At 39.3% G+C, this 15079-nt stretch overlaps 1 protein-coding gene across 2 annotated transcripts in view; it reads right to left on the bottom strand.

Moving 5' to 3' along the window:
• The window catches only part of vps13a (vacuolar protein sorting 13 homolog A), a 285577-nt gene that overhangs the window by 155804 nt on the left and 114694 nt on the right, over positions 1–15079 (bottom strand). For both annotated transcript variants that reach the window (XM_028802445.2, XM_028802446.2), the window contains exons 25-29: positions 14004–14176; positions 13716–13872; positions 9169–9248; positions 8664–8723; positions 3057–3225 (exon numbers count right to left, since the gene is read on the bottom strand). In XM_028802445.2, the coding sequence (XP_028658278.1) occupies positions 3057–3225; positions 8664–8723; positions 9169–9248; positions 13716–13872; positions 14004–14176 (639 nt within the window). The remainder of the gene's footprint in view (positions 1–3056; positions 3226–8663; positions 8724–9168; positions 9249–13715; positions 13873–14003; positions 14177–15079) is intronic.

Here is a 15079-nt window from a genome sequence, read left to right on the forward strand (position 1 = left end):
TTAAGGTAACAGTGATAATACATTTTTGTAAAAAAGAAGTTATATAACTAAAAGATACATATTGCATTAACAATGGTAAACATAATTCCAAAAATATTACTGGGTTTATTTTGAATGAAATGTACAGTATGTTTATTTGCTTTGAATTATTGATTTCTTTTAAAGGTCATGTTAAAAAAAAACTAAAAAAAAAAAACTTCAGGTTAAATTCCTAAGATATGCAGTACTAATTTACAAAATTATGGATACAACACTATTAGAATGAACCCCACAGAATTTTTTTTGTATTTTGAATATGTTTTTCCATTCAGTGTAAAATTACACTTCATTTCAAAACCAGGAAAATTTCAGCAAAGTTCTTTCAAAAGTTACTTTCAAAATGCCAAATGATGAGCAAAAACTGAAAATCACTATAACTGCTTTGAGTAGTGAGTGCTACAAGCACATGCAGCAAAATATTACTCAAGTAATACAAATGGGGCATAATTAGGCAAGTTTTTTCTATTTGTGCATTTTCTTAAAGAATAACACATATTAACTAATATTGGTGAAAGTGAACTTTGTCAATTCTGCAACTCTTTTTCAGATAGCAAAACCATTTCACAAACTAATCTGTTCACACCTAGTAAATTATCAATATAGCGTTGTACATCTTAGGTAACTCACATGAAAATAAGGAGAATGTGAAAATGCCACAGAAAAAGATACTAAATATAGAAAGAAGGCTGCTCCAACATATCTCCAAAATACAAAACTTTATTGAGCACATCTGTTAATACAAAGTGTAGATCATACAGTGCATCCGGAAAGTATTCACAGCGCATCACTTTTTCCACATTTTGTTATGTTACAGCCTCATTCCAAAATGGATTAAATTCATTTTTTTTCCTCAGAATTCTACACACAACACCCCATAATGACAACGTGAAAAAAGTTTGAGGTTTTTGCAAATTTATTACAAATAAAAAAACTGAGAAATCACATGTACACAAGTATTCACAGCCTTTGCTCAATACACCTTTGGCAGCAATTACAGCCTCAAGTCTTTTTGAATATGATGCCACAAGCTTGGCACACCTATTCTTGGCCAGTTTCACCCATTCCTCTTTGCAGCACCTCTCAAGCTCCATCAGGTTGGATGGGAAGCGTCGGTGCACAGCCATTTTAAGATCTCTCCAGGGATGTTCAATTGGATTCAAGTCTGGGCTCTGGCTGGGCCACTCAAGGACATTCACAGAGTTGTCCTGAAGCCACTCCTTTGATATCTTGGCTGTGTGCTTAGGGTCGTTGTCCTGCTGAAAGATGAACCGTTGCCCCAGTCTGAGGTCAAGAGCGCTCTGGAGCAGGTTTTCATCCAGGATGTCTCTGTACATTGCTGCAGTCATCTTTCCCTTTATCCTGACTAGTCTCCCAGTTCCTGCCGCTGAAAAACATCCCCACAGCATGACGCTGCCACTACCAGGCTTCACTGTAAGAATGGTATTGGCCTGGTGATAAGCGGTGCCTGGTTTCCTCCAAACATGACGCCTGGCATTCACACCAAAGAGTTCAATCTTTGTCTCATCAGACCAGAGAATTTTCTTACTCATGGTCTGAGAGTCCTTCAGGTGCTTTTTGGCAAACTCCAGGCGGGCTGCCATGTGCCTTTTAGTAAAGAGTGGCTTCTGTCCAGCCACTCTACCATACAGGCCTGATTGGTGGATTGCTGCAGAGATGATTGTCTTTCTGGAAGGTTCTCCTCTCTCCACAGAGGACCTCTGGAGCTCTGACAGAGTGACCATCGGGTTCTTGGTCACCTCCCTGACTAAGGTCCTTCTCCCCCGATCGCTCAGTTTAGATGGCCGGCCAGCTCTAGGAAGAGTCCTGGTGGTTTCAAACTTCTTCCATAGGAAGAGTCCTGGTGGTTTCAAACTTCTTCCATTTATGGATGACGAAGGCCACTGTGCTCATTGGGACCTTCAAAGCAGCAGAAATTTTTCTGTAACCTTCCCCAGATTTCTGCCTCGAGACAATCTTGTCTTTGAGGTCTACAGACAATTCCTTTGACTTCATGCTTGGTTTGTGCTCTGACATGAACTGTCAACTGTTGGACCTTATATAGACAGGTGTGTGCCTTTCCAAATCATGTCCAATCAACTGAATTTACCACAGGTGGACTCCAATTAAGCTGCAGAAACATCTCAAGGATGATCAGGAGAAACAGGATGCACCTGAGCTCAATTTTGAGTTTCATGACAAAGGCTGTGAATACTTATGTACATGTGCTTTCTAAATTTTTTTATTTTTAATAAATTTGCAAAAATCTCAAGTAAACTTTTTTCACGTTGTCATTATGGGGTGTTGTGTGTAGAATTCTGAGGAAAAAAATTAATTTAATCCATTTTGGAATAAGACTAACATAACAAAATGTGGAAAAAGTGATGCGTATGGAAGATGAATGTTCTTTTCGTTCACTTGTACTAATCCATGTCTGAGAAGTTAAGCAGAAGTAAGCTTTACAAAACCATACATTATGTAAAAGCATGCTTTGATGAGCAAACAGAAAAATATTTGTCCAAGGGACTCAAGGTCTAAGCATTCCTCACATGAGTATGCCTTATCCCGTTTCCTCTAATCATGAAAAGCCTGCGCCTGCCTACTTTATTATTTTTCTCTTTGCAGCTGCAAGCCACCAATATCTTTGCTGCAAAGCTTAAAAACTTTAGTCAAGGACACGGTGTACTTTGAGAGGGCTAAGCAGATCATTGTTTTAGAAATGAAGCTGCTTAAAACTTCAACCTTGAGAGATGACTGGAATGATATTAAATCACGCGTTCTAGGGGCATCAAACTTTGCCCCACCCGACAGATGGGGTTCAGAAGAGCCCTGACGCTGTCAAGTAATATTGATTGTCTGCTTTCTGAAACTCTGCTCATTGTGACTCTGAAGAATAAAGCTGCTATATAACCACACCTGCTGTCTTGTCTGAGTCTTCGTCCACATGCGCTGTGAATACTTTCCGGATGCACTGTATGTGTGTGTCACTTACAATATAATCATAAAAAAGGGCGACATACTCATCTTTCTACTTTGAGTAGATTCTTCTTTTTTCTCCTCATCAACAACTGTAACCGGTTCTTCAATAGCCTCCTTTTTCTTTGAAGGTGGTAAAAGGCTGTTCAGAAAGTTCACTGCATTTAACAATGCTTCAGTGTGTAAATGCATATCCAGAGAGGAAAAATTAAACTGAAATTTAAAATTTAAAAATATTAAGATACAAAATAGGATTTTATTTGTTCTCATTGTAAAGTACTACAGCCGACTGTATAGCAGAAGGAATCAAGAAGTTCAGATGATATGGATGAGTTTGAATAAAAGACATTCATTTTGGGAGATGAACATAACTATGTGAAGTGCACACTACTGCACAGTAAGCTACATAGAATGCTTTAGAGTTTGATTTTATTTAAGATTTTCTCCAAAAGCAGAAATATCTAGCACTTAAATTTAAAATAACTATTAAAACAGAAAAATGATTAACCAGCCTGAAATGTGATGTGTTATTAAGTAGTGTAACATTCCAATAGGAATCAACCTTTAAATAAAGCAAAATGAAAACACATTACACAAAATGTCACAACTGATACATTGTAATCAAAAATCAAACTCTGTCCTCCTACATATTAATTAATTCACAGTGTACACACCTATCCTGAACAGAATATGTACTTACAGTAGTGCTGGGCAGTATACCGGTTCATACCAAAAACCGTTTTTTATTTCTGTTATGATATGGATTTTTCTTATACCGCAACACCGGTTTAAATAGCCTAAACAACGTTCGGAACGTGGCACAGCGGGAAACTGTTTAAGTGTGAACTTTTTCACTGCTGCACCACTAAATACACATGCAACGGAGTACATACGTTAGTGGAGGTATTGACCAGTGAACATTGAACAGAGTGAGCAGTGAACAGTGAACAGAGAACATTCCGAAACTGAAGCTGTAGCAGACGTTTATGCTGAAATTAAAGTCGACATGTTGACTTTATTCTCGTAATTTGTCATTAAAGTAGAACATCATAAACTAAACTTCATCTTAAAATGAATATTTAATTTAATAGATTTTCTCAAACCCAATCATAAGTTATGTAGCACATTAAATGCTTTGTGTTAAGAGTTCCCCCCGCCATGTTAATCACTATGTGCTTCTTAAGCTGACTTCCTCTTGCACTAAGAGGAGGTGCAGGCAGCGACCACCACACAGAATACATTAATTTCATGATATTCCTGCTCCCTGAACATTTAGAATGCTAAGATAAATACTTGATATCATTCTCATGATGAAATACATTAAAGCATGTATTAATCATGTGGGGGCACGGTGGCGTGGAGGTTGCACTGCTGCCTCACAGCAAGGGGGTCCCGGGTGTTCCCTGCTTTGAATTTGCATGTTTTTCTGGTTGGTTTACTCGGCGTGCTTCAGTTTCCTTTCAAGGTTATGTAGGATGAGGTGTTTTGTTATGCTAGATTGACCCTGCTAGTGTATGTATTGCTCGTATTCACCATGCAATGTGCTGGCGCCCTGTTCAGGATTTGCTCCTGCCTCGCACACAATGATTGCTGGGATAGGTGCAACACTGAATGGATGGCATAATTAAACATGTATAACGAAGATTTTTTTTTAAAGTTCTGAACACTCCGTAGTCTAAGTTTATAACTAGTTTTAATTTCACAAAGGCATTTATCGTGTGGTGATTGGTTATGTGGAGAAAGAAAAAGAAAGGATAGGAACTGGGGATTTGGTACATCAGCCAGAGACAGCACGCATGCAATAAAGAAAGCCCGCTCAGAAGAACATCCATTGAATTCTGTGTTCGTGTCTCCAACCACCAGATCACAAACCCAACATTTACACAATATTTAAGTTAAACCTGTGCAATACCCATTCATACAACCAGTTTTTTTGGAGCCTCGTCACACCTGCCATAAAGTTCTCTACACTGAATGTACACCTGGGGACCGCTTACTGCGAGGGAGCAGCACTATCGCCACACTACTGTGCATGTTTAGTACTTGCTTTAATGCATTTCATCATGAAAATGATATTAAGTATTTATCTTAGCATTCTAAATTTTCACAGAGCAAGAATATCATGAAGTGAATGTATGCTATGCGGCAATCGCTGCCTGCGCCTCCTCTTAGTGCAAGAGGAAGTCAGTTTAAGAAGCACGTAGCGATTAACAACTGGGTTGGGGAACACTGAACACAAAGCATTTAATGTGCTACATTAATTTATGATGGGGTTTGAGAAAATCTACAAAATTAAACATTGATTTTAGCATATAGTTTTTTTTTTTTATCCCCCACTGAGTCCGTATTTTTTTTTTCTTCACCGTGGCCCTAATACACTTCCGTAGGGCTATACCACAAATAGCATAATAAATGCAAGTTGCAATTTTATTATTTATATGTAAAGCTTAGCTTGAAGCAAGGTCCATATTAATGCAGTTTGCCTTAATGATGGTTCAGTTGGTAAAGATGTCATCACCAAGTTGCACTTGTTTTATTTTATTTTTATTTGGTGAATACCGTGTAATGCACCTGGGCTTGAAGTTTTGAAGTAATAGTATTACTGGAAGTTGCACCAGACAGACAGACAGACAGATAGATACTTTATTAATCCCAAGGGGAAATTCACATACTCCAGCAGCAGCATACTGATACAAAAAAACAATATTAAATTAAAGAGTAACAAAATTGCAGGTAAAAACAGACAATAACTTTGTATAATGTTAACGTTTACTCCCCCCCCCCCCCGGGTGGAACTGAAGAGTCGTATAGTTTGGGGGAGGAACGATCTTCTCAGTCTGTCAGTGGAGCAGGACAGTGACAGCAGTCTGTCGCTGAACCTGCTCTTCTGTCTGGAGATGATTGTTTAGTGGATGCAGTGGATTCTCCATAATTGATAGGAGCCTGCTGAGCACCCGTCGCTCTACCACAGATGTCAAGCTGTCCAGCTCCATGCCAACAACAGAGCCTGCCTTCCTCATCAGTTTGTCCAGGCGTGAGGCGTCCTTCTTCTTAATGCTGCATCCCCAGCACACCACCGCGTAGAAGAGGGTGCTCGCCACAACCATCTGATAGAACATCTGCAGCATCTTATTGCAGATGTTGAAGGACGCCAGCCTTCTAAGGAAGTATAACCAGCTCTGTCCTTTCTTATACAGGGCATCAGTATTGGCAGTCCAGTCTAATTTATCATCCAGCTGCACTCCCAGGTATTTATAGGTCTGCACCATCTGCACACAGTCACCTCTGATGATCACGGGGTCCATGAGGGGTCTGGGCCTCCTAAAATCCACCACCAGCTCCTTGGTTTTGCTGGTGTTCAGGTGTAGGTGGTTTGAGTCGCACCATTTAACAAAGTCCTTGATTAGGTCCCTATACTGATCATCAGAGGTGACTGTGTGCAGAGGGTGCAGACCTATAAATACCTGGGAGTGCAGCTGGACGATAAATTGAACTGGACTGCCAATACTGATTCTCTGTGCAAGAAAGGACAGAGCCGCCTGTACTTCCTTAGAAGACTGGCATCCTTCAACATCTGCAGTAAGATGCTGCAGATGTTCTATCAGATGGTTGTGGCGAGTGCCCTCTTCTACGCAGTGGTGTGCTGGGGAGGCAGCATTAAGAAGAAGGATGCCTCACGCCTGGACAAACTGGTGAGGAAGGCAGGCTCTATTGTTGGCATAGAGCTGGACGGTTTGACATCCGTAGCAGAGCACTCAGCAGGCTCCTATCAATTATGGAGAATCCACTACATCCATTAAACAGTGTCATCTCCAGACAGAGGAGCAGTTTCAGCGACAGACTGCTGTCACTGTCCTGCTCCACTGACAGACTGAGAAGATCATTCCTCCCCCAAACTATGCGACTCTTCAATTCCACCAGAGGGGGTAAACGTTGAACATTATTCAAGTTATTGTCTGTTTTTTACCTGCATTTTTTATTACTCTTTAATTTAATATTTTTTGCTGCTGGAGTATGTGAATTTCCCCCTGGGATTAATAAAGTATCTATCTATCTACTCCTCCTCCTGCCCACTCCTGATGCAGCCCACGATAGCAGTGTTGTCAGTGAACTTTTGCACATGGCAGGACTCCGAGTTGTATTGGAAGTCCGATGTATATAGGCTGAACAGGACCGGAGAAAGTACAGTCCTCTGTGGCGCCTCCTGTGTTGCTGACCACAATGTCAGACGTGCAGTTCCCGAGATGCACATACTGAGATCTGTCTTTAAGATAGTCCACGATCCATGCCACCAGGTATGAATCTACTCCCATCTCGGTCAGCTTGTCCCTAAGGAGCAGAGGTTGGATTGTGTTGAAGGCGCTAGAGAAGTCTAGAAACATAATTCTTACTGCACCACTGCCTCTGTCCAAGTGGGAGAGGGATCGGTGTAGCATACAGATGATGGCATCCTCCGCTCCCACCTTCTCCTGATATGCAAATTGCAGAGGGTCGAGGGCGTGTTGAACCTGTGGCCTCAGGTGGTGAAGCAGTAGCCTCTCCATGGTCTTCATCACATGTGACGTCAGAGCAACAGGCCGGAAATCATTCGGCTCACTAGGACGTGATACCTTTGGGACTGGGGTGATGCAAGATGTTTTCCAAAGCCTCGGGACTCTCCCCTGTTCCAGGCTCAGGTTGAAGATGCGCTGTAGAAAACCCCCCAGCTCCAATGCACAGACCTTCAGCAGTCGTGGCGATACTCCATCTGGACCCGCTGCTTTGCTGGCACGAAGTCTCCTCAGCTCTCTGCTCACCTGCGCTGTTGTAATTGTGGGTGGGGATGTCTCTCCTATGCTGGTATCAGCAGAAGGATGTGTGGAGGGTGCAGTACTCCGAGGTGAGAGTGAGAGTGTTATTGTCTTATATATAATTTGTCAGTCTCCTCACTCACTCACTCACTCACTCACTCACTCACTCACTCACTCACTCACTCACTCACTCACTCACTCACTCACTCACTCACTCACTCACTCACGTACATCTGTCCGAAGCCGAATGCGCAGTCGCCTTCTGCGCATGTCCGAAGCCGAATGCGCAATCGCCTTCTGCACAGCTGCCCGAAAAACCTTACAAGACCGACATCGCGGCAGGCGGCAGATTTACGGCCTCGAAAATTCAAAGAGAAAGGCGACTTCAACCAACATTGCGGCAGGCGGCGGATTTACGGCCGCGAAAATTCAAAGAGAAAGGCGACTTCAACCAACATCGTGGCAGGGTCCGTCTGAAGCTGAATGTGCAGTTGTCTTCTGCACATGTCCGAAGCCGAATGCGCAGTTGCCTTCTGCACAGCTGCCCGAAAAACCTTACGAGACCGACATCGCGGCAGGTGGCGGATTTACGGCCACGAAAATTCAAAAAGAAAGGCGACTTCGATCAACATCACGGCAGGCGGCAGATTTACGGCCTCAAAAATTCAAAGAGAAAGGCGACTTCGACCAACATCATGGCAGGCGGCAGATTTACGGCCTCAAAAATTCAAAGAGAAAGGAGACTTCGACCATCATCACGGCAGGCGGCGGATTTACGGCTGCGAAAATGCAAAGAGAAAGGCGACTTCGACCAACATCGAGGCAAGCGGCGATTAAAATATTAAACAAGCTCATCTTTACCTTTATAAGCTGCTCTGTATTCTTATATTGGGTTGTAAACTCTGGCCCATTCTTATCTGCCTACAAAGCACAATAGTTAGGGAAAAATATGAAAAAAACAGTCAAATAGTACAATATCTTAACAATGTTAATATGCACGTTCATCATTACATACTTAAATGTCTACCAATATACGAGGGAAACATTGTAATTGTTTACATATTTTATGTTAGTACCTTAGCTCATATGATCAAACAATTCGTTTTCTTTTTACCAAATTAACTCAAAACTACATTAAAAGTCTACTTTTTAATCAAACAGAGGAAAGCTGTATAAATCTACTGAAAAATTAAGCAAAATAGTTCGCCTTGATAAAATAATCTACATACAGTATATTGCACATGCAAATTTGAAATTCTTAGCTTGGAAAAATAAAAACCTGATTTATAAAAACATACATCAGTTGATTTTTGCACATATTGTACTGTAAAAGACACTAATTACTTGTCAGCATAAAATGTAATACCTTTATATACTCTAGAGTAAGCAGATCTTCTTCTGTGTTGTCTAGGGTAGTAATGATCTGAACAGGGTTTTCCTCGGTATCTAATAAGATAAATGGAAGCTGTTCAACAGTTAAGGAGAATTAAGAGATATCACTCTTGCTTTTTGCACATCTACTTTCTGATCCTCAAAATGGGAATCACAAATATAGAAGAGCAAAATGTTAAATACACCTCAATCATAGTATGTAGCTTTATGACAAAGTGTATGTAACCATCTAGCTAGATAAGGTCTGTAATTTTTAATTCATGTTATATAATTGTTAATTTCAAAAAATACTCAGAGTATCAGTAAGCTCTATACCAGGAGATAGATAGAGAGATAGATAGATACTTTATGAATCCCAAGGGGAAATTCACAGTTACAGAGGTGGACAGCACTGTGCATTGGTCAGAAACTGCTAATATAAGATCCATTGCATTTTTGCCTCGAAGATTTCAGCAATTTACATACAACATTTTTTTTTGTCATTCCTCACAGCAGGGTGTTGCAATAATGCTCAGTTAGAAAGAGTTTAGTACATGCAATTTTACATAAGGGGAGGCAGTAGTGAGGCAGGTCTTGAAGCATGGTCCTTTAAACGCACTAGGTGAGGTATGTCTAGAAGACTAAAATAATTATTCTTAAACAGATACGAATATAGTTTTGGCTCTACCACTGTTATGGAAATGATCCTGAAGACCAATCTTTTCCAGGAAACCAGGAGATTGGTTTTGGAAGACAGTAAAAACAGTAATAAAATAATAACCAGGAGTACTGGTAGCCTGTTGTTAAATACAAGAAGCATTATTTTTTGTGGAAGGGAGGACATCATCTCTTTAAGGGAAAAAAGACAGACAGCTGAAACAGATCAGCTGTTATTGTAAGGTTAAGAAATGAAGTATAGTAAAGCTTAAAATGGATCATTAACCATTTACATTTTACAAATATAGTGGATTTGTTGATGCTTCCCTATTTATTTACATGTATTCTGGATGAAGGGCACAACATAATTCTACACTGTCACAATCAAAATATATCTAAACCTTGACAGTGTCATGACAAAAGTTAAACAGGATTACTTAATAGATAACACGGAGGAAAACATTGACCTCTAAAATGTGCATTGCTTCCAGATGATCCTATAGAAGGTTCTTTGAAAGGATGAGTCTGATTTTTTATACTGTAATTTGTCTATTGCAAACTTTGTGACCATCCACAAAGCCAGCCTGTCAAGCAGGTAAACACACAACAACAGCTTGCTGCCGCTTTGACTCACATATGCATTAATAAATCATCTATTCAATTGGGAGCATGTTCACCTTGCTCTCCAAATGTCACAAACCACTTCTTACTTTAAACATTAAGTTGGGTTAAATGAATAAGTATGCTAAAAGTAAAAAAACAAAAAAAAAATCTAAAATGTAAAAACAAAAGTAAACTAAATTAATATATCAGATCACGTCAACAAATAAGCACTAACAGTGTTAAAAAAAAATTCACAAAATTGAATCAAAGAGCCAGTAACAAGGCAAAGAGTGAAGGTCTGAAATCAGTTTAAATACACCAGTACACAGTAGTGACTGGCATTACACCAGAAATTTTGCTGACATACTAGTCATTATGCCTGTGATGGAAAAAGGATAGCCTGGAGGCTAATTCGGAGATGGATTAGGAGATAAAAAGAAAAGGCAAAGTCTAAAACAGACAGAGGTTGAAACTAAAAGACCAAAAGTACCAAACAACAAAGCCAAAAATCCAAAGTTGACTGGATTATTGGGTAGTGTAGCGGTAAGAACTGCTGACTTGAAATCAAGAGGTTGCCGGTTCCATTCCAAGCTCATCAGTTTTGAGTATTGAGTTGCTCTTATTGTTATTATTATATAGAGTAAAAACATACATTTGATTTGAGTCTGTAACAGCTGGTGTAAATTTATGGTACATGTAAAGGTTAGCTTTTTTTTTTTTATTCAGTTTTATTCTCTCAGTCACGTTCACGCTCCCCCTGATATGACAATGCTGTTTTCAAATAAAGATATGCTACAACAGAGGTGAACTCAAATGAGGATGAGGGTTCTACACTGGAGAAAGAGAACAGAAGCACTCCCCACAAGAAACGTCCCCTCACACATAAGTACAAACGCAGCTGCACCAGTTATAAAGGCGAAAGATGACACCGCTTGGATGCAGCAACAGGTCAGGTGTTGTCCTGATAGTCAATCTGCCACATGCATGTCCTTCAAAGAAAAAGCAGCGCTTATAGAGCTCACCAAGCTATCGTGCAAGGTCCTGTTTGTGATTATGTTTTGTGATGGTCTTTATATAAAAACATTTATAGGTTACCTATATAAAATCCAGGTCGAATGTTATGTACTTATTTATCTTGATTTATTTACTTATCTTGATACAGCGTAAAGTCGCAAGCAGACTGCAGAGCTTCCTGTATAGCAGGATAGCAGGCTATTTGCTGATTGTGCTGATTGACACATTTACAAAACAAAAGATGCTGATGGAGAGGTGCGAAGGAATTTAAGGTGTGCAGGGATTACAAATTTTTTCGTAGGCTTCAGGGAATGTAGTGTTAACTGAAGTACATTTATTCTGAGAAAAAAATAATTCCTCATCAAGAACATACTATTTTTAAACAAAACTTCTTTCCACAATTATTGGCATCCCTCCACTTAACACTTTGGGGGGCTGTCAAAAACAGTGCCTGTTAAAGCACTGCATTGAGTCATTCTTTGTGTAATCTTACGCTATAGAAGAAATAATTTCGTTGTTCTTTGTATAACCTCCCATCTGGCAATAAAACAACACTAAGACTTCTCCTATACTATCATATAAGGTTGGAGAATATAGAGCAGGGTATCTGAGACCTTCCTCTTTACAGAATCTTTCAATATCATCCAGGGTACTATTTCCTCTATAGCTCATCCCACAGGGTCTCAACGGTGCCCTGACATAAGATTTTTTTTATGCTCCTTTAACCATTTTTGTGTTGATTTGGACATATGTATTGTATCATTGTCAGAGTTAAATTTAAAATCTCCTGGCATTTTGTGGATTCCATGATGCTATGTACCCTACAGGAGGTCTCCAGGGCCTTTGGAGGAAAATCGGCCCCAAAACATCACAGAAACTCCACCACACTTGATAGTGGGAATCAGTTACTTTGTGGTGTAGTTATCCTTTTCACACCACACACCCCTTGAGTTTGTTTCTTGCTAAAAAAAACTCCATTTTAATTTCGTCTGACCTGTATGACCATGTTGGACCATGGTTGAAATCAAAGTTCCAGTAGCGTTTAGCAAATCTCCAGATGCTTTGTTTGTGGTGAAACAACAGGAGAGACTTTTCATGGTATGCCTTCTAAATAATCTGTTGGCACAGAGGTGGCATCTGATAATAGTTCTGGAGAGGTGCTACTTTTTTCTGTATTTCTCCAACAGTGATCATTTAGGATCTTTTACCACTTGTTTCCATCCAACTGTGTGTGGTGGTAAAATAAATGTAGTTCCTTTTCCAGGCAAGTTGGTAACAGTTCCAGTTGATTTTAACTTTTTAATTACTGTCCTAACTATAAATATAGGCATTTTCAAAAAAGCAACTATTTACTTGTAGCCATTTCTTGACTTAAAGTCAAAACACTTTTCCTTCATTTGAATTGTATGTTCTCTTAACTTTCCAATGCTGATTAATAAATAAGGGAATTTGGCCTCTGTGCCATCTCACATTTATACTTCAGTGAAACATGAGGTCATGGATAACTCCTTGAAAGTTTATACACACTCCGACAAACTTAAAAAAGCAAGATATAAATGAAAAAATTATTCTTAAGAATTTCTAGGTGTGCCAATAATCACAGTACATGTGGTTTTGTCAAAAATAGTTTCACAATGAGGGATTTTTTTGCCCCCACTAAAAAAAATACTTAAATATAGGATTTCTCTCCTTTTTCAGTTTGAGATTAAGTTAATTCAAAAAATAGTGAATTTTTGTAATATTTTAAATTCATGTTTCCTACGGTTGCCAATAATTGTGGAGGAGACTGTACTGTACCACCACTAATCTCTGAGGTATTTGCACAAACATTTTAATAAAAAAAACTTTGGATAGTGCTGGTTGCCACATTTACATGAAAAACTACTCATTGTATACAGATTTAAGTTAAAATTCATTTTTAATTTTGTTAATTTGCATTTTTTTTTTTATTTGCATCGGTTAAATGTCTACTTGAAAAAATAAATAAACCCATGCATGCCTGGGTTTTTGTCTGATTGTGCCTCAAGAGTGGACAATCACTCCAGCGGGAAAAAAAGGCATTTTATAAGTTGGAGTCCCAACCAAGTATCTAATGGCCCTTGAAAATGTGCCATTCCAGTATCCTCTACTCTCTTATGTTTAAATTATTTCTTTAAATACAATTTATTTTCACTTCATAAGAACACAAAAAACAAGCATAGTAATTTTAACAATGATGAAAAAAACTGGAATGAATCATTTTTTTTTTGACAAATGAAATAAACTCACCCATGTATTCAGGGCATTTTAAACAAATTTCCTTTAAGAACGTATTTGACGTCATATCAAAAGTACGCAAGTTCAGCTCTGTACCTAACCCCTCAATTTCGAGTTGTAGAACTGTAATCTCAGCATTTCCAGAAAGACGAGACAACTGTATTGAAACCTGTTCCAAAGAGAAAAAATGTAGATACCTGAATGAAAAGAAATTAAATAGTGGCTTTGCCTAAAAATATAGAAAACCATTACAAACATTTTTGTTAACTGAAATAAATCATATAGATGCTCTTAGCTTACCACATTTATTTCAAACCTCATTTGTAAACTTGTCATATTTTTTATGGATTCCTGCTTCTTTAGCTGCTTTCTTTTAATTGAATTTGATCTTTCCAAAGAAGCAGTTTTAGCATCAAAAAAAGGCAGATCTTCTACAGGTGAACTTGGAGCATCATAAAATTCTTCTTCTGATTCTGCGAGTGAAAGTATTGGGAAATATGCATTAAAATCTTTCATATGTTTTAACAAAATTACTTAGGTGATTATTATTGCATACAACTTGTTGTAAACATAGCTAAAATAACCAAGCCATGAGGGATGCATAAACCAGTGTGTTTCGTTGTGACGGTCACAAGCCCGGATAAACTGGGAGGATTACATCAAGAAGGGCATCTGTTGTAAAATTTTCCCAGATCAATATGCGTACAACAAAGCAGGTTTCCATAATGGATTGGTTGAGGCCCGAGTTAACAATGGTGACCACCAGTACTGTTCGCCAACAGGGTGCTGGAGGAAAATGGGCTACTGTTGGTGGAAGGAGAAGAAGAGGGGGAAGACGTGTAAAGGGGCAGGAAGAGAGGAGGGAGGTTAGGAGAGTGGAAGTAAGGGTAGGAACATTGAAGGTTGGCAGTATGACTGGTAAAGGAAGGGATTTAAATGATATGATGGATACAAGGAAGGTTGAAATATTGTATGTGCAATATACCAGATGGAAGAGAAGTAAGGCCAGGTGCATCAGAGGTGGGTTCAAATCGTCTCCCATGGTGTCAATGGGAGGAGAAATGGGGTAGGGGTTATCCTGAAGAACAGTATGTCAGGAATGATTTGGAGGTTTAAAGAGTGTTAAACAGAGTGTTGATTATGAAGCAGGAAACTGAAGGTGTGATTATGAATATTATTTGTGTATATGTCCCACAAGTTGGGTGTGTGATGGATGAGAAAGATTTTTGGAGTGAGTTACATAAAGTGGTGGAGAGTGCACCCAATGTAGAGAGAGAGGTGATTGAAGTGGATTTCAATGGACATGTTGGGGAAGGGACCAGAGGGGATGAGGAGGTGAAGTGCAGGTATGGTGTTAAGGAGAGGAATGAAGAAGG

Source organism: Erpetoichthys calabaricus, chromosome 5 (genome assembly GCF_900747795.2).
Source record: "Erpetoichthys calabaricus chromosome 5, fErpCal1.3, whole genome shotgun sequence".
NCBI classification, from domain to species: Eukaryota; Metazoa; Chordata; class Cladistia; order Polypteriformes; family Polypteridae; genus Erpetoichthys; species Erpetoichthys calabaricus.